This window comes from Monodelphis domestica, chromosome 6 (genome assembly GCF_027887165.1).
Source record: "Monodelphis domestica isolate mMonDom1 chromosome 6, mMonDom1.pri, whole genome shotgun sequence".
NCBI classification, from domain to species: Eukaryota; Metazoa; Chordata; class Mammalia; order Didelphimorphia; family Didelphidae; genus Monodelphis; species Monodelphis domestica.
Genome location: NC_077232.1, coordinates 297,143,969 through 297,162,315, shown reverse-complemented (window position 1 = coordinate 297,162,315; position 18,347 = coordinate 297,143,969). Strand labels below are relative to the sequence as shown.

The 18,347-nt window shown below is 40.6% G+C and overlaps 1 protein-coding gene across 2 annotated transcripts in view; it reads left to right on the top strand.

Moving 5' to 3' along the window:
• GTF2E2 (general transcription factor IIE subunit 2) overlaps positions 1-18,347 on the top strand; it is a 101,765-nt gene that overhangs the window by 73,058 nt on the left and 10,360 nt on the right. For both annotated transcript variants that reach the window (XM_001372540.4, XM_016422934.2), the window contains exons 4-6: positions 4,759-4,866; positions 6,522-6,704; positions 10,179-10,272. In XM_001372540.4, the coding sequence (XP_001372577.1) occupies positions 4,759-4,866; positions 6,522-6,704; positions 10,179-10,272 (385 nt within the window). The remainder of the gene's footprint in view (positions 1-4,758; positions 4,867-6,521; positions 6,705-10,178; positions 10,273-18,347) is intronic.

Here is an 18,347-nt window from a genome sequence, read left to right as displayed (position 1 = left end):
GGATTCCCTGAAAACAGTTACTAAACAAAATATAGAATAGAAATCATAGAAATAGAATGTGAATCGAAATTTTAAAAAATCATAAATGAAAATTAGCCTAATCTATTTGGATAAGAGAGCAATGTCAAATAGAAAGAATATACCAATGTGCCTCCAAATTGAAAATTCTCTTGAACATCACAGACAAAATCAAGCAGCCAGAAAGAGAGTTCAGGTACCAAAGAACCACAAGCAGGACCACTTACCACTTGGCTATAAAAGAGAAAAAACCTTAGAGACTAGCATTCCAGAAGGCAAACTAGTAAAGCTCAAAACTAAGTATCATTACTATGCAAGTCCAAGTGTAATCCACAGGAGGAAAATAGATTTTTAGCAATGTAAAGGATTTTGAAGCATGCCTGGGGAAAAGAGCAGGGTTGAGGAGGAACATTGACATGCTACAAACACAAGAATGAAGAGAAACCTCCAAAGGTCACTACATTTGAGGAGCTAGGTAATACAGGAAGTATATTCCAGAAAGGAAAGGAAAGAGAAGAGTCCCATCACCACCTTCAGGGGCACCAGGGCCTTAAAAAAGAAGAACACTTTTGATTTATTGTGATGTTCTTAAAGAAAGAAAAGGAAAGGAAAAAAGAACATGGTAAGGAGAAAATAACAAAAAGGAGGGAAGAAGAGACTTAGTATTTCTCCTAACTGGGATATGAGAAAACAAGAGTATACAATCATAGAGCAAAGAGTGGAGGAATGGACATCTCATGAACCTCACTGTTATCTGACCATGACAGAAGCAAAACATCTAACCCCAGATGCTTAACTTTTACCATTTTTCTGCCTTGGAACCAATACTTAGTATTAATTCTAAGACAATAGATGAGAGGTTTTTTTTTTTTTTTTTTAAGTTCATTAAACTCTCCTGGGAAACAAAGCCATCAGAAGAGAGAGGGAAAGAAAAGTCACAAGCAGAACAAACTAGCTGCTGAGGGTTGATTATCAACAGGGAGGGATCAGAAGGAAAGTTAGAAATCTGAGAACTGATGATTCTAGTCTGACTGGGGCAGAAGCCGACCACAAAATTCAGTTCTACATTACATACAAGGATCAATAACATTCTTCTGTTTCACCACTTTTTATGTACGGAGGGCAGAGAGAAGAGCAAATCTTAAAAGGATAGAGTAGAAAGAAATTCATAGCTGAAATTAAATGAGTTTTACCCTTAAAGAAAAGAGGATAACACAATAGATGAGTAAAAAGAGGTCAACAATATGTCACTTAGATGGACACACTTGAAATAAAGATGTACACAGAGTTAAAATAAGGACTGGAGCAGAATTTATTATGTTCCCCATGAACTCAAAACAGCAAGCTCAGACAAGGCAAAAGTAAAAATAGTTGAGTGGGGTTAAAGGGGCTCAACAGAAAATTACTTTACACAGGAAGACACCAGACAATGAAATGGGATTAAGTACTTAATATAGATGCATCAAATTTTAAAGCATCTGCTTATTTGGTTAGCCAAGTTAGAGGGAGAAATGGTAGAGCCATGATTTGATCCACTTGACCTCCTTGAGCCCTGCCTTCCTGTGTCCTACCCTGATCCATTCTGAAAGGGAAAGTGAGCACAGTCCTTTGGTGTGAGTCCCAGGGCCAGTGTGGTTTTAGGACCAAGTTAGGAGGCACTGATCTTAACTAGACAGACATCACTTTTCCTAAGGCCTTAGTTTTTTTGTTCTTAACCTTCAACCTCCTTTCCCAAAGGAGAAAATCTGGGAAAGATTTTAGATTGGAGAAGTATTCATTTCTTAGTCTTGCTACGTGAGCTAAAAAAAACAAGTTTTAATATGCTTCCACAATTTGTCTTACTAGTTTCCCCCAATAAGACATCAGCTCCTTGAGGGCAAGAACAGTTTGATATTTGGATCTCTGGTGCTTGGCACATAATAAGATACTCAATAAATATTGATGGATCAATTTTGTAACAAAGACTATAAAATTTGAAGGAGGAAAGCATTTCAGTCAGACAGAAGCTGAGTGTCATCACACTAATGCAAAGAAGGGAGGTAAGTATAGTTCTCTCTTTTCTGGTGCAACACTCCAAAAAGGACTTACTTTTGGTTTTGTTTTCTAAGTTAAATTATTTTTCCTAATAATGCATATCCAGTTAGTTTCTGCCTTCCTTGGTCCCCACTGAAAGACAGAGCAAAATAAAACAACTCTGTGACAAAACAGCTGATGTCCCAGTCTTCACACCGAGACCCCTTTGTCAGGTGAGGGGGTATCCAGAAGAGATGTAGAAAGTACTCACTCCATTCTAAAATCTGGGCTAGGCATTGGCGACCAAAAGACAACTTTACTAATCCTGGCCCTCAAAGAGTTTATGTGCAAATGACTTTAAATACAAGTTGGAAGGAAAAAAAACACTTTGTTTTATTGACATTTAACATCAAGTTTATATAATACCATTAAAATTTACAGCTCTCAAGGTAAAGGAAAAGTGTTAGGATTAATAGAATTTGTTTTTATCAAGTGCTAAAAGATCACTAGAATACATGAAATCTTTTATCTTCAATTTCAATTAAGCAAACTTAATTTTCTGCTTTTAGAAGAGGATTGTAGGCCTTAGAATCATAGCTGTCAAACATCTCCATCTTGTGGCATTTTACAGTCTTGATGTAAAGGCCACTTTACAGACCTCAGCACTTTGGACATTCATCCTTTGTGCCTTAAGTGTTACTGCACTAAGGCTACCGATGTAACATTTCCTTCTCATTCACTGGCATGGTTTCTCTGAATAAGTGGGTTTTTTGGTTTGGTTTCTGCTTGAAGATCTGTCAGCTCCAGTAGCATTAATGTTCTGTACTAATCGAATGCACTTGTCTATTGTGTGGAATGGATAGGCCCTACCCTGAGATTCAGGAGCCCTGATTTTGTCTTCAGGTTAATTTCCGGGCACCACATTTTTCCTGGTGAATGCAGAATTGGACTTGATTATGGTTGGAAAAATAAGAGTTAGTGAAGACATAGTTATGGGGACAGCTAGGTGGCTCAGTGGAAGAGTGATAGGCCTGGAGTCAGGGGGACCTGGGTTCAAATCTAGCCTGAGACACAAGCAGTCGTTGTGACCCTGAGCAATTTACTTGGCCTACAGTTGCTTAGCCTTTAGTACTCTTCTGCCTTGGAACAAATACTTAGTATCAATTCTAAAATAGAAGGTGTAATGGTTTATTTAAGGAAAAAAGACACAGAAAACTAATCAGAATCATGAGTGGGAAATCTTTGACATAACCAAATGTCTGATTTTTTTTAACTACTAATTATTGCTTTTTCTTTTTGAAAATTATGGATGATAAGATCTCTTCAAGAGCACAGAATGTGGCATTGCCTTTCTTTGTACTCCCAGGACTTGGGACAGAAGAGGTTCTTCATATATTTATGGCTTTTTAAAATTGATTGGTGATTCCTCTTAGATATTCTCTGTGTCCACATACATGTATATGTGTATGTATATTTCTCATCCACACATGTATGTATACATATATATGCAAAAATATGTATGTATGTAGGTGGTGTGGCTAGTTAGGGCAGTGGATAGAATGCCAGGCCTGGAAGTCAGAAAGACTTCCTGGTTTCAAGTCTGTCATCAGATACTTCCTAGCTATGTGACTCTGGGCAAATCGTTTAACCCTTTTTGCCTCAATTTTCTTATCTGTTTAATGAGATGGAGAAGAAAGTGAGGAGAAGAAAGGAGAAGAAGAAACCACTCTAGTATCTTTGCCAAGAAAACCCCAAGTGGGATCAAGAAGAGTTGGGGATGACTAAAACTACTGAACAATAAAATATATGTAGAGATGTATACGGTATAGGGATGTAATATGCAGAACATAAAATATATTAGAGGAATATATATATATGTGTGTGTGTGTGTGTGTGTGTGTGTCTAATATATATATAATATCTCTGTTCAAGCTGATGTTCCTAGGGACTGTTAAATTCTACTCCCCAGCTCAAGAAAACTAATATCATTCCCAATATTTCAGCCTGACTTTCCAAGCTGATTTTCCTTCCCCTTGTCCAACACTTGTTTTGGGGACAATAAATAAATCATTCCTAACAAAGTGGCCATTTGGAAACATCCTGTGGATTACTCCTTGGGACTTTTATCATTCCTATGACTTCCCAGAACAAAACACCTTCCACTACATATGTTCCCTGAACTTAGTATCTAGTCTGGCACAAAAAAAAAAGGTGCTTGGTGGTATTGTGAGTGATATAAGCAGGGCTCTTCCCTCATTCCATTTCCATCATTATGGAACTACCTTTTTATGCTGGTTAAAGCTTCCCTACTTACTACTCTCAGGAATAAAGAATAATGTCATGGTTAAACAGCCCTAATGTGGATCAGGTCAGATTTAATCCTAATATCTCCAATTTTAAATCCATTCTCATTCCAATTTTCTCATTCATTTAGTTGATTTTTAGAGTTCAGTCTTTCACCCCATGGTCAAAGAATGAGTAGTTCACTTTTTCCCTATGTCTCTGTGTCCTTCCTGTCCTACTCCCCCACGACATCATTGCTCGCTTCTCTTAGGCCAACGTTCCTCATTGCTTTGATATGAACATAGGCGCTCAGTAAATCCATGTGTCAGATGAGTAAAGGGAATAAACTATTTTCACATTGGCAGAAAGGAAGGTAAATCCAGTAGATACCTGTTGTTGAGAACATTGAGTATTTAAAAGCTGTTTTTTTCTCTGGCTCTTTAGACCCGACACCAACGAGGTGATACACATCCCCTGACTTTAGAAGAAATTTTGGATGAAACCCAGCATTTGGATATAGGGCTCAAGCAGAAACAATGGCTGATGTCTGAGGTAAGTGGGGCTGGCTTTGGTGAAAACTAGTCTGAAACATAAGTGAGGAAATCCTTGACATGGCCAACTATATGATTTTTGTACTAATTTTTGCTTTTTCTTTCTGGAAATAAATGGTGCATTTTTTTTCCTATGAGGTACATTTCAAAAATCTATTGGATTATAGTTAAGTATTGAAATTATCTACAATCCTCATATAATCTTCAACCTGTCTATATTAAGTCCTGAACTATAATGCTATGATAAAGATTATATATGCTATAACAACATGATATATACTATAAAAACAACTTAAAAGATAAGTTGAGAAAAAGTTTATTAGATCTTTTTGATAAATGAACCACAGAAAATTAAATCAATAAATGTGTGTTTGAATTAATTATTGCTAATATAATATCATATTTACTATTTATTTTTAATTGCTGATTGGCTAATTTCTGTGTTGTAGAATTATTTCATTTACATATATGGCTATTGTGAAGCAGGAGGCATCGACAAGGCAGAACAGGGCTAAGTCTTGATGCCTCTAGGTTCTGTTTGCTAGTGTGGACCCCGATTGCAGTGATTAAGAGATCTGATCCTAGGAGCTGAGCCTTGATGGCAAAGTGAGAGGATTTGTCCAGGTTTATTTTTTCTCCCTTAAACCTCCTTGACTTGAATTCTAATTGGAAAGATGAAGAAGAAATCAGTGGATCATTTTTTCAGGCCCAGGGGTCTTAAGGAGAAAGAGCTCTATGGACTCTGGGGCAGGATCTGATGAGGAAGAAGACTGAGGCTAAGGCATTGGCATTGGCAGTGGTGGGACCCAGGGACCTAGAAATGGCCTCAGAAGGGAACAAAATAATCCTAGAGGATCCTTGAGCAAGCTCTAGTAATAGGAACAGGGACAATTTAGCAGTTGTGGACCCAGGGCCAATCACACATGTGATTCAGAGAGGAACATTGCAAGCATGGGCTCAGGCTATCACTGAAATGGCTAATGCAGGAATCTGTTTTGTTTGACTATACATGTTTGTAATGAGTTTTATATTTCTTGCCCTCTCAGTGGGTGGGGAGGGGGGAATTAAAGAATCTGGAGTTGAAAACAAAATAAAATTGAATTTTTACAACTGATCAGTTTTCAAATCAGGAGCTCCAAGAAGAAATGCTAGGGTCCACCAAGCACCATTCCCTGGCTGCTGAAACAAAGGACTACTCTTAGAAAGGCAGATCCTTAAGAAATTCCATTTGCATCAAACTAAGACATAGCCTTAAACAAGAATAGAGTGTCCAGGGACAATACTGGGCTCCAAAGACTAACCTTAATTCATCACTAAAGTGGTTGAATTGCTACCTGCCCTGTTGGAAGAAGTGCTGCTGGTGCTAGTTGACACTAGCTGGGAAAGCCTGATTGCCTATTTGTGTATGTTTCCAAGGTTCTGTTTTTCACAGTCCAGATGAGATCAGTATCCTGCTTTGTGGGTGAGGAGTAAGAAGTACTCCCATATGTGATCATCACTTTTCATAGGATACCTCAGTTTTGAATCTTTAGGTCTTCCAAAATTAATATGGACAAGGGCAGCATGCACGCTTGGTTTTAAAATGTTAACCTAAGTAGAACCAAGGATTCCAGGATTCCAACTGTACGTAATCATGTTCTATCATTTTTGCTATAGGCATTAGTCAACAACCCCAAAATTGAAGTAGTAGATGGGAAATATGCCTTCAAGCCCAAGTACAACCTGAAAGATAAAAAGGCATTGCTTCGGCTCCTAGACAAGCATGACCAGAGAGGCTTAGGGGGAATCCTCCTAGAAGACATCGAGGAGGGGCTGCCCAATGCCCAGAAAGCCATCAAGGTAATTGCCCTCCTGGGCCTACATGATTATGTGATGGTCATGTATTTGATTTTCAGAGATGGGAGGTGTTCTGGTTTTTGTTAAACACCCTTCCATGGGGACAAGAGGACATTCTGGTGACAGTGTGGTGTGCCAGATACCTGGTGTATTTTTGGTATAGGGCAAGGGATCAGCATGAGGAGGAAAGTGAGGCACTGGAAGCCAGTGACTTGGAGATTCTCCAGGGCCTTTCCACCTTTCAGTCATTTCTTACTTCAAGCCAACTGGTCTGTGATCCTGGTTAGCCTGAGAGCTCTGGTGAGAGGGAGGAATAATTTCTGGGAAGCTGCAGGGGAAAGCATGCAGTCTTATTTAGAAGAACCCCTCTTTTACATCATTCTGGGCTCTGACAGAGTTATGGGTTTGTTTTTTTTTTGTTTGTTTGTTTTTTTGTTTTTCCCGAAAACTCATACCTCCTGTCTCGGGAATCAATAATGAATAGCATTTCCAGGGCACAAAACTAATAAGGGCTGGGCAGTTGGGGTTAAATGACTTACCTAGGATCACACAACTAGAAAGTATCTCAGGCCATATTTGAACTCAGGACCTCTCATCACCAGGTGTGGCTCTCAATCCACTGTGGTACCTCGTTGCCCACCTTTGATAAGAGTTGTGATAAACCTTAAGGAGTTGGGTGGACCACACTGGACAAGCACGGAGAAAAGGTTCAAAAGTAACAAAGGTCTGAATAGTCTAGTTTGGCTAGATTGCAAGTTCATGAAAAGGAGTCATAGGGGAATAAAGACAGATGATAAAGAAGGGCATGAATTGGGGTATTACCCTGTAGACACTGTGGAGACCTTGAATATTTTTCAATGATGAAAGTGATGTTTGATGTATAGGGAGCTGGACCAAATTTATAAAAATAAGAGCATTTTCTCAGTTGATAAATGGTCATCAAAGGATACGAGAAAATGATTTTCAGAGAAATCAGAGCTCTCGTTATTTATTGGAATAAATACTCTAAATCTCTAATAATTAGAAAAATGCAAATTGAAACAACTTTGAGGTGCTATTTCACACCCACCACATTGACCAAAAAGGACAGTAAAGGAAAAAGACAAATACTGGAAGGAAATATAGGGACACTAATGCACTATTAGTAGAGCTATAAACTGGTCCAACCATTCTGGAGAACAATATGAAACTATGCCCAGAGGGCTATAAAACTGTACATGCCCTTGGATCTGGCCAATCCAGACCACTAAGTCTGTACCCTGAAGAGATCAAAGAAAAAAGAAAAGGGCCGGTATATACAAAAGCATTGATAGCAGTTCTTCATGTGGTGGCAAAGAATTGGAAATTGAGGGGCTGTCTATCAACTGGGGAATGGCTAGACAACTTGTAGTATATGATTGTGATGGAATACGATTGGGCTATAAGAAATGACAAGCAGGGACTGTTTCAGAAAAATCCAGAAGTCTTATAGGGACCTGATGTGTAGAGTGAAGTAAGAAGAACCAGGACAACAATGTACACCATCACAACAATACAGTAATGGTGATCAGCTCTGAAACACCTGCCTGATCTGATCAGTACAGTGATCCAAGCCAATTCCAAGGACAATTTCAAAGGAAACGTACTATTTGCCTCCATAGTGCAGATTGAAGCAGACTGTTTTCACTTTCTGCATTTTTCTTGCTTTTTTCCCCCCAGTATGACTCTCTTTTGCATGACTTCACGTGTATAATTGTTACATTGCTTGTCTTCTCAATGGGTGGGAGAGGGAGAAAATTTGGAACTCAAAATTGAAAAAAAATATTGCCAAAAAGAATACATTTTTTAAAAGTGAGATTTAAGGAAAACTCACTGCAATTCTTAGAATGAATTTAAGGCCTCAGTTGAGAGGAGGAAGCAAAGGAGACACATAGAGAACCATAAAACTGGGGCTGGATCAGAATACAGTAAAAAGTGGGAATTTTTCAGTCTTACTTGCAGCTATGGCTATTCCTTTCTAGGGTCCATGGATTATTAAAAGTCTCTTGATAGAATTCAGGGAGTTCTTGACTTTTGCTCACAACTCTTGGACATACCTACCACTGGCTTCCATGTTAATGGGAGCTCATGATATTCCCTCTCCGTAGTCTACTCATTCTCTTCATGCTATTATCTACTGACTGGTGAATGATGATATCAGAAGAGCAAGGCTTGGCCCTCCTGTCTCACTGCCCCACTTAAGCAACTTGGGGATGAAAATGAATAGAAATTGGAAGGGAGTCCATGGATTCGGGCTGTCTAGTGCCATATCATAGGCTTTTGAGGCCTAATAGAATCTTAAAGGTTTGACTATTACAGGTGAGGAATTGAGGCACAGAGAGGTGGATTTAGCTCCCTGTGATTAAGCAGATGTTAAGTAGCAGGGCTGAGATAGGAGCCCTCTTTCTTAAAATTGTCAAAACAAATAGGGCTTTTGCTTTGTTTTTAAATCCTCTCCGCTTCTGAAATTTGTGGTAGTTTACGTGTTTCTATCTTTAATAATGCCCAAAGTGGTTCTTCAACACAGTTTAAACAGGCCTTTCCTGGTGTAGCTTCCCTTGGCCCCCTCTACTTCAAAAGCCTCTTATATGCTTAGATTCTCTTGGGAAAGTGTTCATGGTTATTTCAGATCATTGCATCCAGTAAGGCATGAGATGAAAGACCACTCTTAGGAGATGAGAGCTCTCTCCCCCAGTCCTCAAAGGTCATGAGACTTTCAAAATGTTCCTGACCAAAGCAAACTCCTCCCCCCATACCCCATATACACCATTCTCTGGTGGTGATTTCATGTGGCAGCTTTTTGATGTCAGTGCTTTGACTGAGGCAAGGAGAGGTTGTGATCTGCACTATTGTCTAATATGTTAAATTTCAGAGGGGAGCATTTGGAAGAATCGGAATACCTCCTCTTAGAAAAAATTGGAAGAAGCCTGGGCTTAAGGTCAAGAGGGAGACTTGGGTTCAAATGCCGCTGTAGTTACTAATTAAGTGAGATAACATCCATGGAGAATGTGCTAGGTAGATGTGAAAGCCTGGAGCAGTGTTATTACTGCTACTAACACAGGAGTTGCCTCTACCTGTTTGTGAACATAGTTGTGTCTGTGCAGGCCCCCCTGTATCCTCAGGCTTACATTCTTTGTACAAGAGGGTTCTAGACTCCTGGACTCCTTTCTTTGTGGTATTCTTAGGTGGATTGTGCTCTACACCCTGGCTGGCTTTTGAGTTCTCACTGCTATCATCCCAGCCTGACTTAATCCCAACAGTACATATATGATTATTGGTCCCTTTTCAGTTTTATACATATCAAGTGTGTATTGGGATGGGTGGGGGTGGGGGTGGGGAATGTGGTGATATTCAAATCTGCCTAGATTTCAACCATTGGAACTGAAGTGCATTACTGTACACCACAGCAGATGTGGGTGCACAAGAGAATAACTTCTCTTTTGTATTTTTTAATTGAAGGCTTTAGGGGACCAGATCATCTTTGTCACTCGTCCTGATAAGAAGAAGATACTTTTCTTCAATGATAAGAGCTGTCAGTTCACAGTGGATGAAGGTAAATCAGCTCTAGGGAAGGAGCAAAGGGAGGTTAAGTTGGGTTTTATAAACCACAGGTTTATATGACATATGTGGCTCCAATACTACTCCTTTCTTAAGATTTCACTCCCAGATAATTGTAACTATATTTGTAGTTATGTCGCCTGCCTTGTAGAGAAATGTAAAACTGGAGATCCTCTTGGTGGGAGCTTCACATAGATGAGCTCATCTGAGTATCCCTTTGTCCCCTGAGCTACCTTTTCTGATATTACTATCTATTTGTGTCTGTCTGTGTATCTATCTATCTATCTCACCATCCATCATCTATCTATATCCATCTACCTCCCTATCTATCTATCATCTGTCTACCTGTCTGTTCCTCCATCTGTCTACCTATCCTGTCTATAGCAGTGATGTCAAACCTATGGCACATGTGCCAAAAGGGCCATGCAGAGCCCTCCCTTGTAGGTACTGCAACTGCCCACTAGAGTTCTTTGCCAGAAAACCAGGGAGACTGAAGGCAGGGCTGCTCCCCTCCCCTTCTCCATGTGCCTGAAGACATTCCTCACTTCCCCCACCCCTTCTGCCCAGCTGCCAATGGGGACGCTTTCTTCTTCCCCTGTGTGAGGTAGTGGGGTTTGAGGGGGTTAGGGGGAGCAGGGCTTGGCACTTGGTGGGGAGCACTCCATCTCTAAAAGGTTCATCATCACTGTACTAAGGGAAAACCATAATCAGCATTAGCATTTTTTTTAGCTTCCTAGAAAACTTCATGTTATCTTCATTCAACATGAAATAGACAAATCATCTGGATAATTTAAGCCAAATAAATAGTTTTGGTTTGAACATTTGGGGCAGAAATGCAGGGAGTTGTCTCAGAATTCCCTAGATCACTGCTTTTATTTCCACTTAATTTGCAGGGGGAGAGGGGAGCAGGGATATCACATGCTGTGTGAGGGTGTACACATAGCAGCCTTTTGAATCTGGGGTGAAGGTGGGGTTGGAGAGGAGCCAGGTTTGAGGGGAGCAGAACTCACAGCATGACACATAGCTGGAGGGGAGCAGAGTGCTCCAGCCACTCTCCTCCCACTCTCCACATATGGCTCTCATCACCCACCTCTCTGCCTAGTAGCCCAATGGGAGTGCTTCTTCCCTCTCCTGTCTGGGGTAAGGGGGAGGATGGGGAGGGGGAACACACAGTACTTCTCTGAAAGATTCATCATTCACATGTAAAATCCAGTGGAATCGCAAGAAGGGAGTGGGGGGAGGGGAGGGGAAGAACATGAATCCTGTAACCATGGAAAAATATTCTAAATTAATTAAATAAAAATTTCCAAATTTAAAAAAAAGAAAAGGTTCATCATTACTGATCTATAGGAATCATTATCCTTACAGGATAGATGGACAATTTGGGGCTCATACAGGTTAATGGACATTATTCTTTGGGTCAGCTCATGTCAGCAGTGAGATTCAAACTCAACTCTCTTTTGGACTCCACCTCCAACTCTCTCCATCTCCTGTCACAAGTGTGACTTCTTTATCAATATAATTTTAGTAATCTGATTAAAACAAAAATTGTAAAACTCTGACACAAAAAGAAAAATGACAGAGAATTAACTTTCTAACAGGTATGTAATTGCTTCTGGGATGAGTCAGGCGTCAATGTGAGGGTGGACTGCTTTGTAATGACTTCCCCAAAGAACTGAGGGAATTAGTCATTCATTTCTCACTTTTGTTGTGGGAGGTGTCACTACAAAGTCCATTGCCAGACCTTTAGGATGAAGAGGGGCATCCGGCTCCTTATGATGCTCACATTTCCCTTTTTTGGCTATGGGTTCTGCCTACTTGCATGTTGCTCCTTCATGCACAGTTGGAGAGCCAAGGCCCCTGTTTTTCACTTGAAATACTTAACATGAGGAGGAGGAGGAGGAGGAGGAGGAGGAGGAGGAGGAGGAGGGCTTTGCAAGGGAGGGGACCTGGGCATGCTATGCAGATATAATCCACCATTCACAAATACCATGGTAATGATTCCAAAGAACCCACTTGTGACTATCGTGTCCCACACTAAGTCTTGGCTGATGAGAAGACAAAAAGAAATTCTCTGCACCAAGAAATCTAGGATACACATTCCACCAAATAGACCTTGTTTGTTCCTTATGCAGCATTTTGAAAAGTGGATCAAATTGATATGATGTGATACTTCGTGCAAATACTATTAATAACAGAAAGGCAGGGTAGCATTTTAGTCTCTCAAGTTAGGCATCTTCAAATGCAGAAAAGCATCTCCTTTGCAGAATATCCCCACCTATTTCCTCTCCATTTTATTACTTGCAGTAGAACATGCATCCAATTTTAATACATATTATAACTAGATGTAAAAACTGAATAAACAAATGTGGATACTCTTCTGTATAACATAGCAGTCATTTCCATTTTTAACTGTAGATTTTTATTGGTGTTTTTGTTTTTACTTTTTTTTTACGTTGCCCATATTGCCCATATTTCTCCCAGTGTTCCCCTTCCAGAGAATCTCCTAGAGAGCTGGCCAACATAACAGCTATCTCTCTAGATAAGTATATAACAATATAAAGAATTGTTTTTAACCCTTACCTTCCATCTTGGAATCAATACTGTGCATTGTCTCCAAGGCAGAAGAGTGGTAAGGGGTAGGCAATGGGGGTCAAGTGACTTGCCCAAGGTCACACAGCTGGGAAGTGTCTGAGGCCAGATTTGAACCTAGGACCTCCCATCTCTAGGCCTGACTCTCAATCTCAATCCACTGAGCTACCCAGCTTCCCCCTATAAAGAATATTTTAAAGAAAAAGATGAAAGGGGGAAACAAATCAGCAAAACTCCCTATAGATAGAAAATACAGACAGTATCCAATGCCTGTGTCTCCCCCTCCCCCCCCCAAAGGTCTCCTCTTTGGGGCCTTGTTTACTTGCTGTTATTTTGCACCGTTCCCTTTTGAGTGTCAGTGCCCATTATAGCCATGGTGTGTATGGTTTTCTTGGCATTGCTTGCTGACTTTACCCTGCATGGGTTTATGTAAAGCTTTCCCTGCTTCTCTGCATGCTTCCTAGTCATCATTAGCATTCCAAAGGGCTTCTAGTTAAATGAGAGAAGGGCAAGGGGGGAGAGAGAGAGAGAATGTGTGTGTATCCATGAGGCCAAGCCCCTTTGCATGGGCTTTTACCTTTATATAAATCTAAAAATAATTGAATGAGATTCTCTGGCCGGGAAAATGAAGGCGTTTGGCCTGTTCACTGAGATCCCTCGTGGCTATAAGAAATCTGTGTTCCTAAGTAGAGAAAAATGTGTTTCGTCATTTGTCATTCTTGGGAGGCATTTGTCAAGGCAGTGTGGACATTTATTGCACACTGTTCAGCAGCACATAGCTCAGCTTTTAAGGTCAGACCTGCAGGTGGCAGCAGCATCCTTGCCATAGAGAGCGGTTTGCCAGAGTGAGGGGGAGGGGCTGGGGATGCCTTTCCAGTGCGCAGTACCAGCCTTTAGGATGTTCCAGCAACAAGTCAGGTTCAGATGCCTCACGGGCGTGCTAAGAGCCATGGGCTCTCCTGCCTGGGGTGCCAGCCCCCTGCCTCTCCACCACTTGCCAGCTCTCTTGCACAGCCGTTTAAAGTAGGCACCATAAGCGTTCTTCTCGTTTTCCGCATGCCAGAACAGTCGTCTCTGAGAATGACTCATCTGTGAGCACCCAGCTGCCTATTTTTAGTGTGGCACCTTTTATCTCAAAGAACATGCGTGTACATCTTTGGAGGTTTTATTGATCTTCTTTGTTTTAACATCACTTTCACTTTTGAATCCCCACCCAAAAACTAACTGAATGCCCAGCTGCTTCTGATGAGCCAGCTCAGTATTCCAGCACTTGAGAGAGAAGCCAAGCATGTGCTTTTCCTCATTCCCTCTTTAGGCCCAAGTTTGGTCATTGTAATCTCCCAGCTTTCAGTTTTGATTGACTATTGTTCTTTCCATTTACCTTGTTGGAGGCCTTGTGTATGTTTCCCTAGTTCTGCTTAACTTCACTCACACGATTCTCTGTATTCATCTTATTTCTCATTCTTTACAGCCCAGTAATATTCTATTACAGAATCAACAAAGAAACCAAGACAGTTACTAATAGCTCCAGGAAAGGCTCAGGCAAACAAAGCAAGCCAACAGAAAATCCAGAGCTTGTCTCTGTAGCAGTAACCTAAGCATAAAAAAATTTCTAGCACTCTTCCTACTAGAAATAACAGACAAAAAACATGAAGAGAGAATGATAGAAAAAGGAAGTCCTGTTTGCGAGTATGGCAAAAGGCCTAAAATGTCTGGGAGTTGCTCTAACAGGGCAACAATATCATAAAAATGAGTGTGCTGTCGAAAGTATTTTACAGGTTTAAAGCAGGGGATGCTTTATTATGTTAGACAAATGAACAAGATTCCTGCAATATGGAGAAGAACACTTATAGACCAACTTCTAGTTAGCAGTAATTCTTAAAACAGTTTGGTTTGGATTAAAAAACAGAGAAGGAAGGGCTCCGTAAATAGAGAACCAGGCCTAGACATGGGAGGACCTGGGTTCAAATCTGGCTTCAGACATTTCCTAGCTGTGTGTCTCTGGGCAAGTCACTTGACCCTAATTGCCTAGCCCTTCCTGCTCTCCTGCCATGGAAGTGATATTTGGTGTCAATTCTAAGACAGATGATAAGGGTTGTTTTTTTGTTTGTTTTTTTTTTAATTAAAAAATAAATAAAAATTTAAAAAATTTAATTAAGTTAAAATGAAAAAACAAATGAACCATTCGGTGAAACAAACCAGAAAAGGAAGACTCAGAGATAATTGTGTCCAACAATCTGAGTTTTGATGAACCTGAAAAGAATTATCTGAATTCTTCTCAGATAAGAATTATTGTAAAAAAAAACTGGAAAAGCCTGGCAGAAATTAGGTGAAGAATAAAAGTTTCATCCCATATACTCAGACAAAGCACTAAAGGTAAGACCACAAACTGTGAGAAGGGAACAACAAGTTCAAGGTGCCCATTACTGCTGTGGCCATGGGGTGAGTTCTTAACCAAAGGACAGAAGTGATCCCAAAAGATAAAAATAAATCATTTTTATGAAATTAAATTGATTTTTTTTTTTGCATAGGCAGAATCATTACAATCAAGGTATTAAAAAAAAAAGGAAAAAAATCAAGATATGAAGAGAAATGGGGAAAAGGGTTTTTTGTGTCAGATGTCTTTGATCAAGATCTGCTATCTAAGGTAACTAATGCAACTAGCAGATAAGTGGTCAAAGGCCATGAACTAACCACTCAAACGAAGGATTTCACTTTTTAAATAACCACATAAAACATTTTTTCTGAACTATTCTTAAGAGAAATGTGAATCAGAACTCATTGAGTGAATAATAGTGGTGCATGGTAGGAGTTGTCAGTGCTGTAAGTATGGTGAAAAGTGAGTGGCATGCTGACATGCTATTGGTGGAGCAAGGAATTATCAGCTCTGCCCTTCCAGAAAGTATTTGAAACCGTCTTGTGAAAGAGATGAAAGTGTCCACATTCTTTTGACCCATGTACACCAGAGAAATCGGAGACCAAAAGAAGGCCCCATCATGTCTCCAGATGGTCATAACAGCTCTTTGGTTGTAGCAAAGAACGAGAAACAAAGTACATGATGGATGATAGCTAAACCAGGGAAGACTTGTGAATGAATAGGTTTCATTAACAAGATTGTTAATGATGAACCTCTAGCAAAGAAAGCAGCCATCCCAGAGAGTCTACAAGGCTTTGTTAAGGACAGAAAGCTCATTTCAGAATCACCTGGCTTTTGGAAGAGGCAACTGTAGAATCTTTGGACCTGGATCTTATTGATTACATATGAAAAAGTCTTCCTGCTGTTGTTGTGGACAAGATGAAGAAATGTAGACAAGGCCCAAGTGCCATTTGGTAGATTAAGTGCTGAACTCCAAGAGGAGTTCTATGTCAGCTTTGAGATAATCTTTCTTGGCATGTTCTAGAATGCTCTGCTAAGCCTACTGTTAGTTAACCACTAAGATAAAGAGCTTAAATGGGATACTGACCAGATTTGCAGGTGATATGGTCACAAGATTTATTGAGCACTATGGATAAAATATTTGCCAAGCCCTGGGGATATGAAGAAAAGCAAGGGAGAAAAGGAAAGAGGGAAGGAGGCTGGGAGATCCCCTCTTGTAGGAAACTAGCACCCTAATGGAAGGTTAGCTATCTTCTTAAAAGACAGTCAGGATTCAACAAGTTCTCAACAGACAAAATATCCTCATTGGAAATTGAATAGTAACCAAAGTAAACTGCAACACTTGGCCTTGGGATGTCTACTTCATAAGTGCAGACTTGATCTGAAAAAACCAGAGGGGCTTTCCTCAACTGCCAATCCCTATTGATGTTTTCTTTCTCAGCCTGAGGTGTTGTATTCATTTAGCTGAGGACACTCACTCCATTTTAGGAAGGACTTTGGTGAACTGGCGGGAGTTTGGGGGAATAGATAGTGGTAACCAGTGAATGTTCCGAAGGGCCATTCATGATCAAGCCCTAAGAGGATTCATTGGAAGAGGAAGGACTCCTAGTCTAGCATAAGAGGAGTGTCTAGTACCTTTCCAGAGGGAAATTGTTGGGGCCCAGGGAAGCGAAGAGCTCCTGCTATAATTGTAGACTCTACTCTGAGAATGGGATGGCATGAGACAAGTCAAGGGGTTCTGGTTTGCATATCACACTTAAAAGACAAGAAGGCTATATATCATAAGACATAAAGAAGCTCTCCTCAGAGATTTGAGGGCTCCTGAAGAGACCTGAGTACAAACACGAGGCCTGGCAAGATGGGAATAAGCAAATGAAATGGGATATTCTCAGCTTCCTGCAAAGGACCAGTGCTTTCATCCATGTGGTCATTCTCACCCTGCATATAGATTACAACCCCAGGCCAGAATAGGATGTCTCTAGATCATGTTCACTGTGAGGACAGGTTTTGGAGTTGGATTCTAATGACTCTTTGTGGGTCAGCAACCAATTATTAATCTCTTACTGTGGGCCTAGCACTGTCCTAAGTGCTGGAAATACAATAAAAAAGAGATATTACCCACCCTCAAGGGAAGGAACTTACATTCTGATGGGGTAAGACAGCACCTGAAGGAACATGGAGGTTTGGGGTAGTAATAGAGTAAGGATGGGTAATCTGGAGAGTCAGGAGTGGAGTCCAGAGAAGAATGAGTGACTGTGGTAGGCCTGGGCTCCTCAGCATCCTAAAGGACAAATTTCTTTTGACTGTAAAGGGGCAGATTATCTTAGTCTTTACTTTCTGATGGGGTCCATTGAGTGTTTATTAAGTATGGTCTATAGAGAAAGGCAGAAGCAGACTGCCTTCTTGGAGCTCACATGCTACTAGAGAAGATCACATCTACAAATCAGAATATAGGTGGACAATCACTTCATCTCACATCACTCTGGAAGCTGCAGGGAAAGGAGAAACGGCCTCATGGAGACTAAGGTTACATTTAGACTGAATCTTAAAGACTGCTCTTGGCAGGCAGAGAGGAAGGAAAGTATTCTGTGGGGTAGTCAAGGTACAGACTTGTGTGCAGGGTGAGTAGGTGGGCTACCACAACAGCTATAGTGCATTTGGAGGGGCAAGTAATGTGTTATACTGAAGAGAAAACAAGGGAGAAACCAAACAGAAGAGCCTATCTGATCCTACAGGGAAGGGAAATTATTGGAGTTTGCCAAAGAGGGTGAAGGTGAAATGGTCAGAACTTAGCTTGAGGAGGTCTTTTGGCAGTTCCATGGATTGGAGGCAGGAACCTGTGTGCAGGAGAGGTATATAAGTGAGGTGAGTCTACAAACACCTCTATGAATTGATGTTAACTCACCATTGGGCTGTTCAGAAGCATGAGCTGCACGCATGATAGAGCAGTTCACATGTGCCCTAAATAAGCTAGTCTCTTAAATGTTTCAGGGTTAGAGGCATCCTTTCCATTTTAGTTGCCATAAAGTGAATTCTCTTAACTCTACAAGATCTCACATAAGGGCAGTCCATAGAAGGGGTGACTCCTTCTTTCTCTGTTG